Raw genomic sequence first — 12,778 nt, forward strand, 5'->3', positions numbered from 1 at the left:
GGGTTTGTGAAATGTGATCTTGGCAAATAAAGGCATCAGGTCCTGATCCTTTTATCCTTCTGTTTTCTTTTTTTTGCGGGGGAGGGCACCTTCAAAGTCATAGATCTTAGATAGCTGGAAAGAACCTGAGTGACCTTCAAACCCAAACCTTTCATTTCACAGTTGAAGGACACAAGGTCAGAGAAGGCAGTTAACCTGCCTGAAGTCAGGTCACACGGCCAAAGAGCAGCAGAGCTGCCACAAACCCAGCCTCTTGACTCTTGGTCCGGTGCCCTCTCTCCCACTGCATCAGGATAGTACTGGTTACAGCTCTGTCCCAGGCACTGTATTAAGCGCTCCACCTGCATTAAATCCTCACAACCTATGAAGGAAATTCTATTATCCTCATTTTATAGATGGGGAAACAGACTCAGAGAAACAGATGATAAAGTTCAGGGTCACGGCAAAGAAAAAGCTGAGCCGGGTGTCAAACCTAGGTCTGTCTAGAACCCTGAAGCCTGTAACACTAAACTATCCAACGCACACTAAGCCTTTTAACTTGAGGCCCTTAACTTTCAACATCCCAAAATCACCTCACAGGCTTTAAGGAACCCCCAGGGACTGGAGCAGAGGAGTGAAACAAAAGGCTTCCAGACCTGTCCCATCCAGGTGGGGCTGTGTCTGAGTCGGCACTTAGTCCAAGGGCAGCCAAATGAAATACTGTGACCCAATACCAGGTCATCAGTCAATTCAGAGGCTACTAGTAGTTTTGAAATATGGCTAAACAGCCAAAGCCACCTGCTAGAGAGTCAAGTCACTGTCATCTGCCTATCAAGGCTCTTACGTTCTTGGAGGTTTCCCCAAGTCTGCCATGGGTAATATTAGGGTGTCTGCATGTGACCTCAATATGCAGGAGCGTGCGAATGACAGCTTATTGTGAAAGGGGAGAGGGTTGAGGCTCTTTAGGGAGAGTAGTGGAGTCATGACTCAGATTTCGAAGGAGGCTGGGCAGAGAGGAACACTCATGTTCACCTCCCCCCTGAAGCTGAGGAACCTGGTGACTAACCTCCAGGTTCCCCAGGCACATCTGCCCTGGGTCACAAAGGAAGAGACAAGGAACTCGCTGTTTCGCTGGGGAGGCAAGATATGCCCATCCCTAGTGATAACAACAGCAGCTGACACTATCCGGACTTAGTGAGCAAGAGGAGAGTGAATGCTTTGCATGTGTTACTTCATTTAATCTTTGCAAAATCCCTACAAGGTAGAAGCTATGCCTACTTTAAAGATGAGTAAACTGAGGTTCAGAGAGATCAAAGGACCTGCCCAAGGTCACACAAGCAGTAAATGGTAGAGCCAAGATTTGAACTCAAGTAGTTTGGTCCAGAATCCAAGCTCTCCACTAGAAAAGCGTGTGTGTGTGTGTGTGTGTGTGTGTGTGTGCGCGCCAGAATCCAAGCTCTCAGCTAGAAAAGCGTGTGTGTGTGTGTGTGTGTGTGTGTGTGTGCATGGGCACGTGTGTGTGCATGGGCATGTGTGTGTTGGGGCAGGAGCTCTGCACTACAAGTTCCTGCATCGCCTGGAGGGTGAGATTAGAGAACTCTCGTGGAATCCTCCAACACGAGAATCTGTGACATTTGATAATGAAATGAATTTTTCAGAAATCCAGTCGCAGGTGAAGGAGGAAAGCTTTTCCAGACTAGAGGGGTTGACCCAGGCGCCCCCACCAGGCTTCCTTGTGGGCAGAAATATACCCTATTCGTTTCTGCAGCCTGTGCTACAGACACTTGACCAGGGCAGGTCCTGTTTACTGACCAGCTGCTTGTTGAGGAAACAAAGTGAATCCCGGGGTGAATCCCAGCTTGCCCTGACCAGGTTCTCTAGCCTCTCAGCTTCAGTTTCCACATTTGTAAAACAGGTGGTGAGTGGAACCTAAATCCTCAGGCAGCTGTAAGGATTGACTGGAACAGGACAGGTCAAGTGCTTGGCACGGAGTCTGGTACACAGTTAAATGCTCAAAAAAGAGAGCTCCCGTTATAATTGTTAACAATTAACAACTCTCTCCATTGGTGAGTGAGGAAGTGAACAGTGAGGACACATGGACAGCTGGGTCTTGAGGTGGAGGAGATCCCAGGGCGACTGCAGAGTGAAAGGTGGGGGTGACGCAACCAAATAAATGGGAGGGAAAGCTACCCAGTGTGGCATATGTCCGGGCAGTGTGGCAGCCTGTCCAGAGCACCGTCTGAAAGGGTGAGCAGGGGCACGGAAGCGTGGTAAACTGGTGGTGACTTCTGAGTGGCTGCCTTCCTGGGAGGAGAGCCAGAGGGGCCTCATCTTGGTGCAAAACACGGTTCTTCCAGGCCAGCTTCTGAGTTCGCCCCTTCTCATTCCCATGGCTCAACCACCTGCCCCCAAACTTAAGGCCTTAAAAATCTTTCTAGCGGCCCAGCCGTGGATTTAGAGAAACCCTCACCTGAATGTCCGAGGTGCAAGGTCGAGCACTTAACCTCTGACCACAGGACCTCTGCCTTCCTGAGGTGTGTGGCCCAGAGGCCCTAGCAAATCTCTCCCTTCCAGTGAGATCAGATCTGAACAAACATCGGGGGCAACCTTTGAAGGAACAGGAAAGGACTTTATGGGTTAATTGTGCCTACTTGAGCCTCTCTGAGCCTGGAGCAGGCCCCACCCAGCCCTGCCCCACCTTGCTCTAACCTAGGAAGGCAGCTGACCCCAGACACTCACTCCTCCTGTTCAGCACTGGGGCACCAGGTCCCTCCCTGTCCAGGATAGGCATTGGGCACTTTTCCTCTGTAGTTCCTCACGGAAACCCTCATTCGAACCCTCCAAGCCCCCAGTTTGTCCCCTACAGATAGACGAAAGGGGGGAAATATGTTTTTAGCGTTGTTTGCCATGGTGGTGTTGGGGGATAAGTAAGTTTTCCTCAGTGAAGCCCTCTTGTATTTGGAAGTGGGCAGTATCTCATTTACTGGCCCTTTTAAGATACAGACTGGTGATGGCCCACAACAGTGGGTGGGCTAGGGTCCCAGGCCAGGTCCCTGGGAGGAGCGGGCCTCTGGGGCTCAGCCGGCTGCACTCTCTTCTCTCCAGGGGGCCCTCTCCTCCCGAGGTTGAGGCTGCATTCTTCCTGGCAGTCCTCTCTCTGGCTGCCTCTTGCTCTGGCTGGTTCCTGGCAACAGAGAAAGAGTCTCCAGACAGCACTGTGGCTGCTCGTGCCTTCCCAGCTCAGGACTAAGCCTTCCCTGATTTGTTACTGTTTCATAACCGTAAGCGGTTTCTTTTTTCCTAGTAACAGAAGAAAGAGTGTCCACAGATAAGCAAAAATAATAAAGTGTAAATCCACCCCTCCCCCCCCCGGCCCCGGCCCCATTATCCATGATATTCTGGTGCATGTCTTTCCCGTACCTTCTCTAGTCACATAAATGGGTTTTTTAAATAGGAATGGACCAATTTACCGAAGGTGAATTGGCGAAAGACATAAAGGTAGGGAATCAGACCCAGGTTCAAGATACAACTCAGAGACTCCCTGGAAATAGCCATGGGTCACCAGTTTGTCTTCCGGGCCCCACCTTTCTCATTGAGAATAAGGCTAATCGTACTTCCCCTGCAGGGTCGCTGCGGAGGAAATGAAATTAAGCACTGAGCCCAGTGCCTCACACACAGTAAGGACCCATAAATGCTTCTCGACTGTGCTGGAAACTCGGGAAACAACTCCCATGGCGCCGAGGGGCCGTCCATGGCATCCTTTTAAACTGTGGCTCATTGTGCAGCTACATTCAGGTATCCTAACTTATCTTGCTGAGCCTCTGCTAAAGGGTATTTATATTAATTCTAACTTTTTGGGAGGGATTATAGACAGTGTTCTGAGGCACAGCCTTGCAGATAACTCTCTGCACACAGAGACTCTTTGCTTAGACTGAATTCTTGTGAGTGAAGTTGCTGGATCCAAGGAGGAGCTATAAATCTGAAGCCCAAGTTTGGGCTGATTCACACTCCCTCCAGCAAGGAGCGCGGTTTCCACTCACCCGCCCCAGCACTGGGGTTTAGCGTTTTCTTTCATCCTTATTATCTTGATTTAAAATGAAAAAGCTGCTTGTTTCCAGGGTATTGGGAGACTCTTTTTTTTTTTTTTTTAAGGGAGCTTTTAGGACGACTTTAGACCCCATAACATCCAGGAACCTCTGGAAGGAATGTAGGTGGTGTTATTGGCAGAACTCTGATAAAAATCTAAAGTACAGAATGTAAAAGGGCCCAGAGGCTGCCCACTCCTTGTCCTGACCCTCCACAAGCACAGCTTCCAGGCCCTTCCACGCCTTACATGAGGGCCATATTCTCTATGTGGGGTGTGTGGCCTCTCCCTCCACTTAAGTGCAGTGACAGGGGAGAGATGCCAATGAAATATTTACAGAGCTTTAGGTGTGCACCCAGGATGGTTCTTCTTGGACCCAATAGGATCCGTAATGGTATCTAGGGTGATGCTTTATCCAAAACCGACGGTCCTGATCCAAACTCCTTTGCTTAAGTAGGGATGCTTTCTCTGAACCCGCTTATCAATCAAATGGGGCCAACAATACATCCCCCCCACCCCTGCCAGATAAAGCATAGGGAACACTTTACACACAGAAGGGGCTGTTTTTTAAGGGAGCTCCAGTGCTGAGTGCCGTGAACTAAGCTGTGTATTGAGGCTGGAACAGGTGATGGCTGAGGCCCCCTAAGCTTGGTGCTCACCTATAACGCCAGCTGTCTTTTACTGTGCTCCTGTTACTTGCCATTGGCTTTCCATCGAGATCGTATTTAATCTAATCCTCAGGCCAACCCACCGAGGGATGATGGGAATTGTACTGAAACATACAAAACTGAGTTGCTGGGCCAAATGCATGCAGTAATTACAGGGAGAGGAGGAATTCAAAGTACCGGTAGGAGGTCTTCCCTGGGGGGTGCAGTTAGAAGGCAACAGCTGATTTGCCTAGAATGTCAATTATCTTGTGTAAATTCTATGCATTCCTTCATTTTTCATTTCTTCAACATGTATTTATTGAACACTTATTACACTGAGACCTGGGACAAGTGCCATGGGAAACTTATTTTTCCTTGTGCAGTTTCTACAGTGCAGAAGCTTACAAATCCTTCCTACCTTACCAATCCTGTCAACAACCTACTTTTCTTTTTTCCTTTCTCCTTCCCTCTTCCCTTCTATCCCCCCATCCATCCTAGGCTTTGTTCCAAAAAGGAATCCAGGAGGCTTGAAGGACTATAGCCATGGCTTGGTGGTGAGGCACACCTTGGTTTGACTCTCTCTATAGCCAGGTGACCAGTTGCCTCACCTCTCTGAGTCTGTTTCTCAACTTTAAAATGGAGATTATGACAACTTCTTCATAAGATGCAAGAGAATTCCATGATCTTAAAGCACCTGTAACTGTGCCTGGCACATACTAAGGACATTGTGTTGTCATCTCCTTCACTTCTCATAACAATCATTTCTCTAAGGGGGGACTTAGGCACCAAGGTAGTGAAGTTGCTTGTCCAAGGCCTTAGGCACTCACCTCCAGAGCCACATCCTTCAGTAACTTAGCCAACACTCCAGGAGGCAAGTCCATCTGGGTGAATAATGTGACCCTATTTTACAGAGAGAAATGAGATAAAGTACCTAAAGCAAGTATCATAGAGTAAGTGCTCAACAAATGATTGTTTTAATTAAGTCAAGATCAGACCTGGTCCCTGAACCCACCCCTTACACCCTGCAGGCTGGGCAGCCTCCATTCTTTGTTCATGTGCTTCATGGGGAAGCTCTGAGCCAGGGACCTGGATCTTGACTATCTCTATCTGCACCTGTGTTCCAGGAAAAATAGGGACACGATGACCATTTAGTCAATGGACATTTATTTTGGTTTAATGACATTTAAGCTGGGGTTTTGTATAGAATTTCTCATTACAAAAGCAATACAAGACTGATGTAGAAAACATGGTAGGGGAGAGGAATAGGAAAAAATCTACTTCTGTCATTTTGGTACCCAGAGAAGCACCAATGACGTTTGGGTATTTGTCGTTCAGCAGTTTCATATAGGTCAATGGATCCTCATTATGTTTTGGATAATCAGAAAACCTTACAGTGTTAGAGAAGGAAGGGCTGTTAGCAGGGCCATTGTGTCCAATAGTGCAAGTCCCGCACTATCGATGGCACCGTGACTGTGCAGTGCACAACCCTCACAGACAAGTACAGCGGCCCTGGCTCTTAGCACTTACTTTCCTTCGTGGTCCTAACCTTTACTCCTTCCCAATAGGCCAGGGGTATCTCACTCCTTTCGAACAGTGGCTCACGGGCAGCCATAGTCTTGGGAAGGAGAGGGAGGACTGAAGGACTGTGCCACCCTTTAGGGGAGCAGACCATGATGTCTGGAGGAAGAACGTTTCTTTTCCAGAAGTAATCTAGAAAAGAAAACATGCAAATCCGCCCTTATAGTGATTCACTAATCTTGTTTTACATCATATAAAGGGAAAAGGAGGCTCCAAGAGAAAAGATTTACCCAGTCACGAGGCTAGCAAGTGGCCAGTGGTCAGGCAGAACTTGAACCCGGGACAATCCTTACCTTGGTCTAGCCCTACAAGAATGGAGGCAGAAAGATGGGGTTCAAATCTCAACTCTTTCACTTATTAGCTTTTGACTTTAAACAAATCATTTAATCTCTCCGAGTCTCCGTTTCTTCATCTGTAAAATGGGGTAACCGCTTCCTTGTTAGGCTTAAATGAGAATTAAATGAGAAAAAACAACTTTCCTAAAAATTATTAGGTGCTCTGTGTCAGGCACTGCACAATGCAACTTATATCCTTTATCTCATTTACTCTCAATAACCCTATGAGAAAGATACTATTTTTATATCCATTTTTACAGCTCAAAAAGACTTGTCATCTGCCCAACATCACATAGCAGTTGAGCTGGGATTTAAACCCAGGTCTGTCAGTTTCAGAGCAATACTCTCAGATAACATAGGTAACTTCCAGTACAGTGCTTATACTGTACAAACACGAAATAACAGTAGCCATCACTATTTACTGTTATTATTGTGACATGTGATTGGCTGGTCTCTGTTTTCAATCTTCTTGGCCAAAAATCCGAGAACTGGGCCGATCCAAGAAGGGGAAGAGGTGCAAACCCAGCCTAGTCCTACCCAAAACCACTAGTCCCTCCATCCCATCCAGGGCGCTTTCTGGAGCATTCCTGCATGTGGAGGAAACCCTCTGCCCCGTGATTTGGGCCTCTGCTGATCTCTGCAGATGGGTGCAGGCAGTTAAAGAGGCAAGATCCAGAGGTAGAGGGAGAGGACCCATTTTTAAAAGCCCAGCGAGCACAGACACGCCACCTGAATCCGTCTCCACCTGAGCCCAGCCAGCATGAGTCACCCCCACAGCCCTGTACCTGTGAATTGCAACATGGCTGACAGAAACTCCACAGCCTTCCAGGACGTGGGCGGACAGGTACACAGACAAGTGTGCCATCCTTCGGGCTGCGGGAAGCTTTGCAGTTACAGTTAGCACCAAATGGCCCTCCTGCCACCAATAACCTCTATGAACACCCAGGCTCTGCTCTCGGATCACATCCCGGCTCTAGCTCTACCACCTCCAGGCTCAATCACCTTGCACTTCATTTTCCTCACCTCTAAAACAAAGATAATAAAAGTCCCTATCTCAAAGGGTTGTTGTAAGGATTAAGTGAGACGAAATATGTAAAGGGTTGGCACAGGATGGTATAATCAGCATCTACTGCATGCCAGACAGTGCAGTAGGCACTGGAGATTCAACAGTGAACACGACGGACAAGGTCCTCGCTCTTATGGAGCGTACATTATAGAAGAGAAAACAGACAATAAATAATTAGAAAACTATCAAAAAGTCCCATGGGCTTTGCAGAGAACCAAAATAAAGTGGTGCGATACAATGACTAAGTGTCTACTTTAATCAGGGCAGGTGGAGAGGCTGGCTCTGAGGAGGTAGGTGGCTTTATTAGCAATTATCATTACTCTTTACTATTGTTAGGCCCCCGTAGGCTGCCCCCAACACAGCCCCCAGTGAGGAACCTACCTCTGACAGTTCTCAGACCTAGTACCCACTTTCCGTAGGCCTGACCCCACCCCAAGAGGGCTCCTTTGGATTCTGACTTTACCCGGAACACCTCTGTCAAATTGGCAGGAGTACCTGAAACCCCGCCTTTCCCCGAGAGAAAGGAGTGGGCCAAGGTAAGGCTCCCAGGAAGGCAAAGCAAAGAAATAATTTGCCAAAAGGAGGAGGGATGGGGGTAGGGGAACAGAAGGAGAGAAGGGGGGGGGGGGGGAAGATGCCAAGATCTTTGGCTTAGATTTAACTTCAAATTAATCCTGGTGTAAGCTCTATAAAAAGCTCTAACATTCTCCTGTTTGTGTTTGTGGATCTTCTAGGTTTACCAACCTTGTTCTTTACAGAGACAGCTCATGACAATTATTCCACAGTTACTTAGTCTAACAGGCGCCTGATTTCTCCTGTTTCCAATGCGGAAGACAGCACTTAGAGCTTGTGAAACGACCAGCTTGCTAAGGCTTTGAAGGTGGCTGACTTCAACTTTTCCATCCCTTCTGCTCTGGCCAGAGGTATGTGGTTTGCTTACATCTCATTCAGATCTGTATCACAGCAAATAAAAGGTTGCCTCCCACCCTACTCCCCCACCCCATGCCACCAACACATACGCACACCCCGGATCGTAAACTCCTCCACAGCAGTCACCCTGCCTCTTTGGCCTCTGTCTCCCCAGAACCCAGAGTAGGGCATGGCACACAGTAGGTGCTCAGTGAATGTCTGTTGAACTTAGGCCACTGAGTACAGCTCAAAGGGACAGCCAGACTTGGAGTGAGGTGACTGAAGATTCAGATCTGGGCTTTGACACTCACTAGCCTGTGCCCTTGGGCAAGTCACTTTACCTCCCTGGCCTCCATTTCCTCACCTGTTAAGGTGATAATATCTGAAAATAAAGAAAGGGAATTTATACAGAGACCCACCAGGAAGAAGATCGCTCTCCTTTAATTCTCCAGTGGCTGTGTGTGATGCTGGGTAGAGGGGGGGGCAAAAGAATTTGGGGGTAAGTTCCTGGGTATCCAGAACACTAACTAGAAACAGGAACTGAGATTTCCTTCAGCCAAGTATCTGTTTGTCCCTGTACTTTTCCTCTAGCTATCTTCTTTCCAACATTTTTCCCCTCCTTCTCTCCTCCCTCATCTCCACCCCCCACCCCCTCACCAAGGAAGGAATTGGCCAGCTCCACCCGCCCGCCCCCATGGCTCCGCCCCCAGCTCGGCAGGCCAAGAGTTAACTGCTGCACCTGTTGAGGTATACGTGCTGTCCCCGGCACCTGTACCTGTAGCCAATCAGCACCAGCGCTGCCAGGAACCTACCTGTCAGCAAAATCCCGACACTCAAACCTCAACATAAATCAAACACTTCCCTGGGCAGGGAATGTCTGTGTCAGGCAAGGAATAGAGTCAAGCGCAGTGAGCAGAGTCTCGGTGCTGGTGCCTGTCGTTGGAGCCTGGGAGCAGGAAGATGTCGAATGAACTTGAGTGAGTAAACATCAGTGGATGCCTGGCGCTCTCAGAGCGTGGAGGCTGGATGGGATTTCCAGAAGGGGAAAGAGCAGGGAGGCCGGCGCCAGGATTCACAGAGCAATTTGTAAGGGTAAATGAATGGGCTGAGGATCTCACTTTGGCGTGTAGAGGCAAGCACTGTCTCAAGTGAGAGCTGAGTGTTTCCCTGGGAAAATAGTTTTGTTTTGTTTTTTTTTTCTTTCCCTCTCGGCTGAGCAGTTTCGAACCAGGTAGGGAAACACAGGACTAAAACCGACGGCTTTCAGTACCACGTTCTGATACTCTGAAGGGGCCTTGGAAATCAGAGATAGCACCAATTCCATCTAGGCTTTCTATCTTCTTGCCAAAAGAAACTTTCTCTGAGGTGGTTCTAAGAGCTGTCTTAGGCAGAGTTGGATTTCTCCAAAGGGACTTGTTTTTTGGGTTGGAATAGTCTCAAGTGGGAAGGTTACAATGTTATGGTTAAACATACACACTCTGTAGTCTGCTTGACCTATGTTCAAATCCAGGCTCTGCTCCTCGTGGGTTGTGTGATTTCGGATAAGTTATTCAACTTATCTGAGCTTCATTTTCCTCATCTGAAAAATGGGTACAATAATGCTTTGTTGAATTCTTAAGAGTTAAATGTGATACAGGCTGTAAAATGCTTAGCAAAGAGTCAAGGTCTAAAGATGCATTCGATAAAATGTGGTTGATTTTATTCAAAGGCAGTTCTAAGGCTGAGGACACTGAGATGTGGTTTTTCAGTGAAGTCATCCTTACTGCCTGGCAGGATTCAGGTGCCTTCCTGCCCACATACGGAATTTAGAATTTCCTACTGGCTGAGGCTGACCTTTATCTGGGCCCCCTGCTTGGGGTCCAGACCTCAGAACAGGTGGGATGAGGCTAGGATTCTGGGCTGCTTTAGCCTGGCTTCAGGGAGCTGGCAGAAACCAGATTTCTAAAACACACCTCTTCCTGCCACCCTCAGAGGTGAGTGGGCAGAGACAAAATTTGAACAATCTTTTTGTCTAGCTACTCCTCAATAGATTGTTTTTAAAACTTGAAGACCTAAGGGCAGAACAGCTGGTGGGTCCTGATCGCACACAGAGTTCTATGATACCAGCTAGCTCTTGGGTTCTCCTGGGTTTGCCAACTATGTTCATAGTACGATCCTAGGCATCAGATTTCTCTTGAATGAATTCCCTGGAGTTGACAATGTGTTGACAACTGGAATTAGAGCGGGGGAACTAGAACCAATGCCTGGGTTCAAGTCCCACCTCTGCCACTACTTAGCTGTGTGACCTTGGGTAAATCACTTCTGAGTCTCAGTTCCCTCACCTGTAAATTGTGTACCACCTCGTGGAGTTGTTGGGGAAATCCAACAACTTTTAAAAAGTGATCAATTTAAAACGTGGTAAGGAGCAAGCTAATCATACTCTTGGTACTTCATATATAACTAACCTGTCAATGAACATTTCTGAACCTCTTTCTATTTATCCACACTTTGGGCGGGGGGGAAATTGTGATGTCTCTAGTCCACTTAGATCTGCTGCTTAAAACTGCAGAGGCTGCAGAAGAATCTATTCATTGATGCCCCTTAGGGGGTAAGTGTCCTGAAGCTGGGTTACTGCAATGGAAAGGTTTCTTGCTTTTCTCCTTAATGATTTGAGTTTGAAGTCAGCTCTGCTGACAGTTGAGGCTTCTCCATTTGGGGTGGGGTGAGGGGACCTGTGCCTGCAGAGTAATTGCAGACCAGCTCTGAAGCCACCATTTAAGATTACAATGACAGAGCCTCAGTGCCTGGGGGCTCAGCTGCCCTCACTGGGGTGTGTGTGTGGGGGGGGACACTCAGGGCATCAAGTGCTTGGTTTGCAAATTTGAGTGGCTACTGCTGGTGCTGCTGTGGCCACATTCTTGCTGCTACCACATTCCCCTAAAACACGTGGAGTGAAGAAGACTGGCCCTGGAGTCCATCTCGAACCCAACCCCGACAGAAAGCAGGATCTGCATATGACTCTAAATTCTGCCACTTACCAAATGCAGGCTCCTGGTGAATTTGTTTCTCCCTCCTCCCTGACCCTCAGTTTCCTCCTCTGTCCGATAGGGACTATAGACACCTACCTGGCAGGGGAACAATGAGCTCCCATGTGTGGGCCACTCGGCCCGTAGTAGGAGCTCCATAAACGCGAGCCGATTACTAGGCCTCCAATGGGAGGCCCACGTCCAAGGCCAAGTCTTGAGGAGCATGGAGGCCAGGGCGGTGTAGTGAGAACTCCGCTCCAGGCAGCTGGCGGGTGGAGCGCAGGGGCCTTTCATGTGGCCGGGCCCAGCCCGCTGGGAAGCCCAGTGTCCGCCAGCCTCCAGCCCTCCGCCAGCACAAACCACTGCCTGCAGCCCAGCCATTGCCTCCAGCTGGGGCCTTCCGCAGCCCCGAGGCGAGAGCGCGTCGCAAGGGATCTTGGGGTAGAGGGAGCACCGGAAGTTGCCGCCGGAAGTCGCCGCCGGAAGTCTTCCTTTCGAGGGGAAAAGGGTGGGCGCGTGCGCGCTGCCGGCCTGTTGGGGCTACTTGAGCGACCGCCTTAGCTGGGGCCTTAGCCGGGGCGTCACGGGGCCCTCCCGGACCCTAGGGAGTCTTGTGTGTAATGTGTCCGCGCCTCTCATCCTGCCCCTCGAGGAAGCGAGAGTTACGAGATTCAGTGATGAGCACATAGTAGGTCCACCGGATGGAGAGGGACGTGAGCGAGGCCCACCAGAATTCGCCTCTACAAGATCCCCGGGTCGGTCCCCTGTCTGCCCCCCCCACCACCACCACCACCCGGCCACCTGGAGTCTTCTCCTTCCCCAGAGCCTCGGAGAGACGCAACTGCGGGTGGGAGGGGGGCCGGGACCGGCCCGTCAGCGACCGCGGGCCTCCCTCGGGCGAGACTCCATCAGATTTCCAGGAGCGCCGGGCTCCAGACTGCCTGGAGCGCTGAAAGAGTTAACCAGGAACGCCTCCCCGCTGTGGTTTTGTGGTCGAAACCGTGATTGCCAGGAGCAAATTTTTGTCGTGCACAAGGTGTGTTATTAAAAGTCGGAGTTACGCTGGTGGTGAATGAAAAGTTAAAAGCCCTCATTAAGCTCGGGCTGTAAAACAGGCGGACGGGCGGAGAGGCTGGGACAACCCTAACGGCGCTGGCGACCCCGGCGCGCGGGGA

General features: G+C 49.4%; 1 protein-coding gene across 2 annotated transcripts in view; it reads left to right on the plus strand.

Annotated features, from left to right (window-relative positions):
- The first annotated feature begins 9,473 nt into the window (after positions 1-9,473).
- GRHL3 (grainyhead like transcription factor 3) overlaps positions 9,474-12,778 on the plus strand; it is a 34,654-nt gene continuing 31,349 nt past the window's right edge. For both annotated transcript variants that reach the window (XM_081146143.1, XM_081146144.1), the window contains exon 1: positions 9,474-9,575. In XM_081146143.1, the coding sequence (XP_081002269.1) occupies positions 9,559-9,575 (17 nt within the window). In that variant the 5' untranslated portion in view covers positions 9,474-9,558. The remainder of the gene's footprint in view (positions 9,576-12,778) is intronic.

This window comes from Miniopterus schreibersii (genome assembly GCF_964146895.1).
Source record: "Miniopterus schreibersii genome assembly, chromosome: 8".
Lineage (NCBI taxonomy): Eukaryota > Metazoa > Chordata > Mammalia > Chiroptera > Miniopteridae > Miniopterus > Miniopterus schreibersii.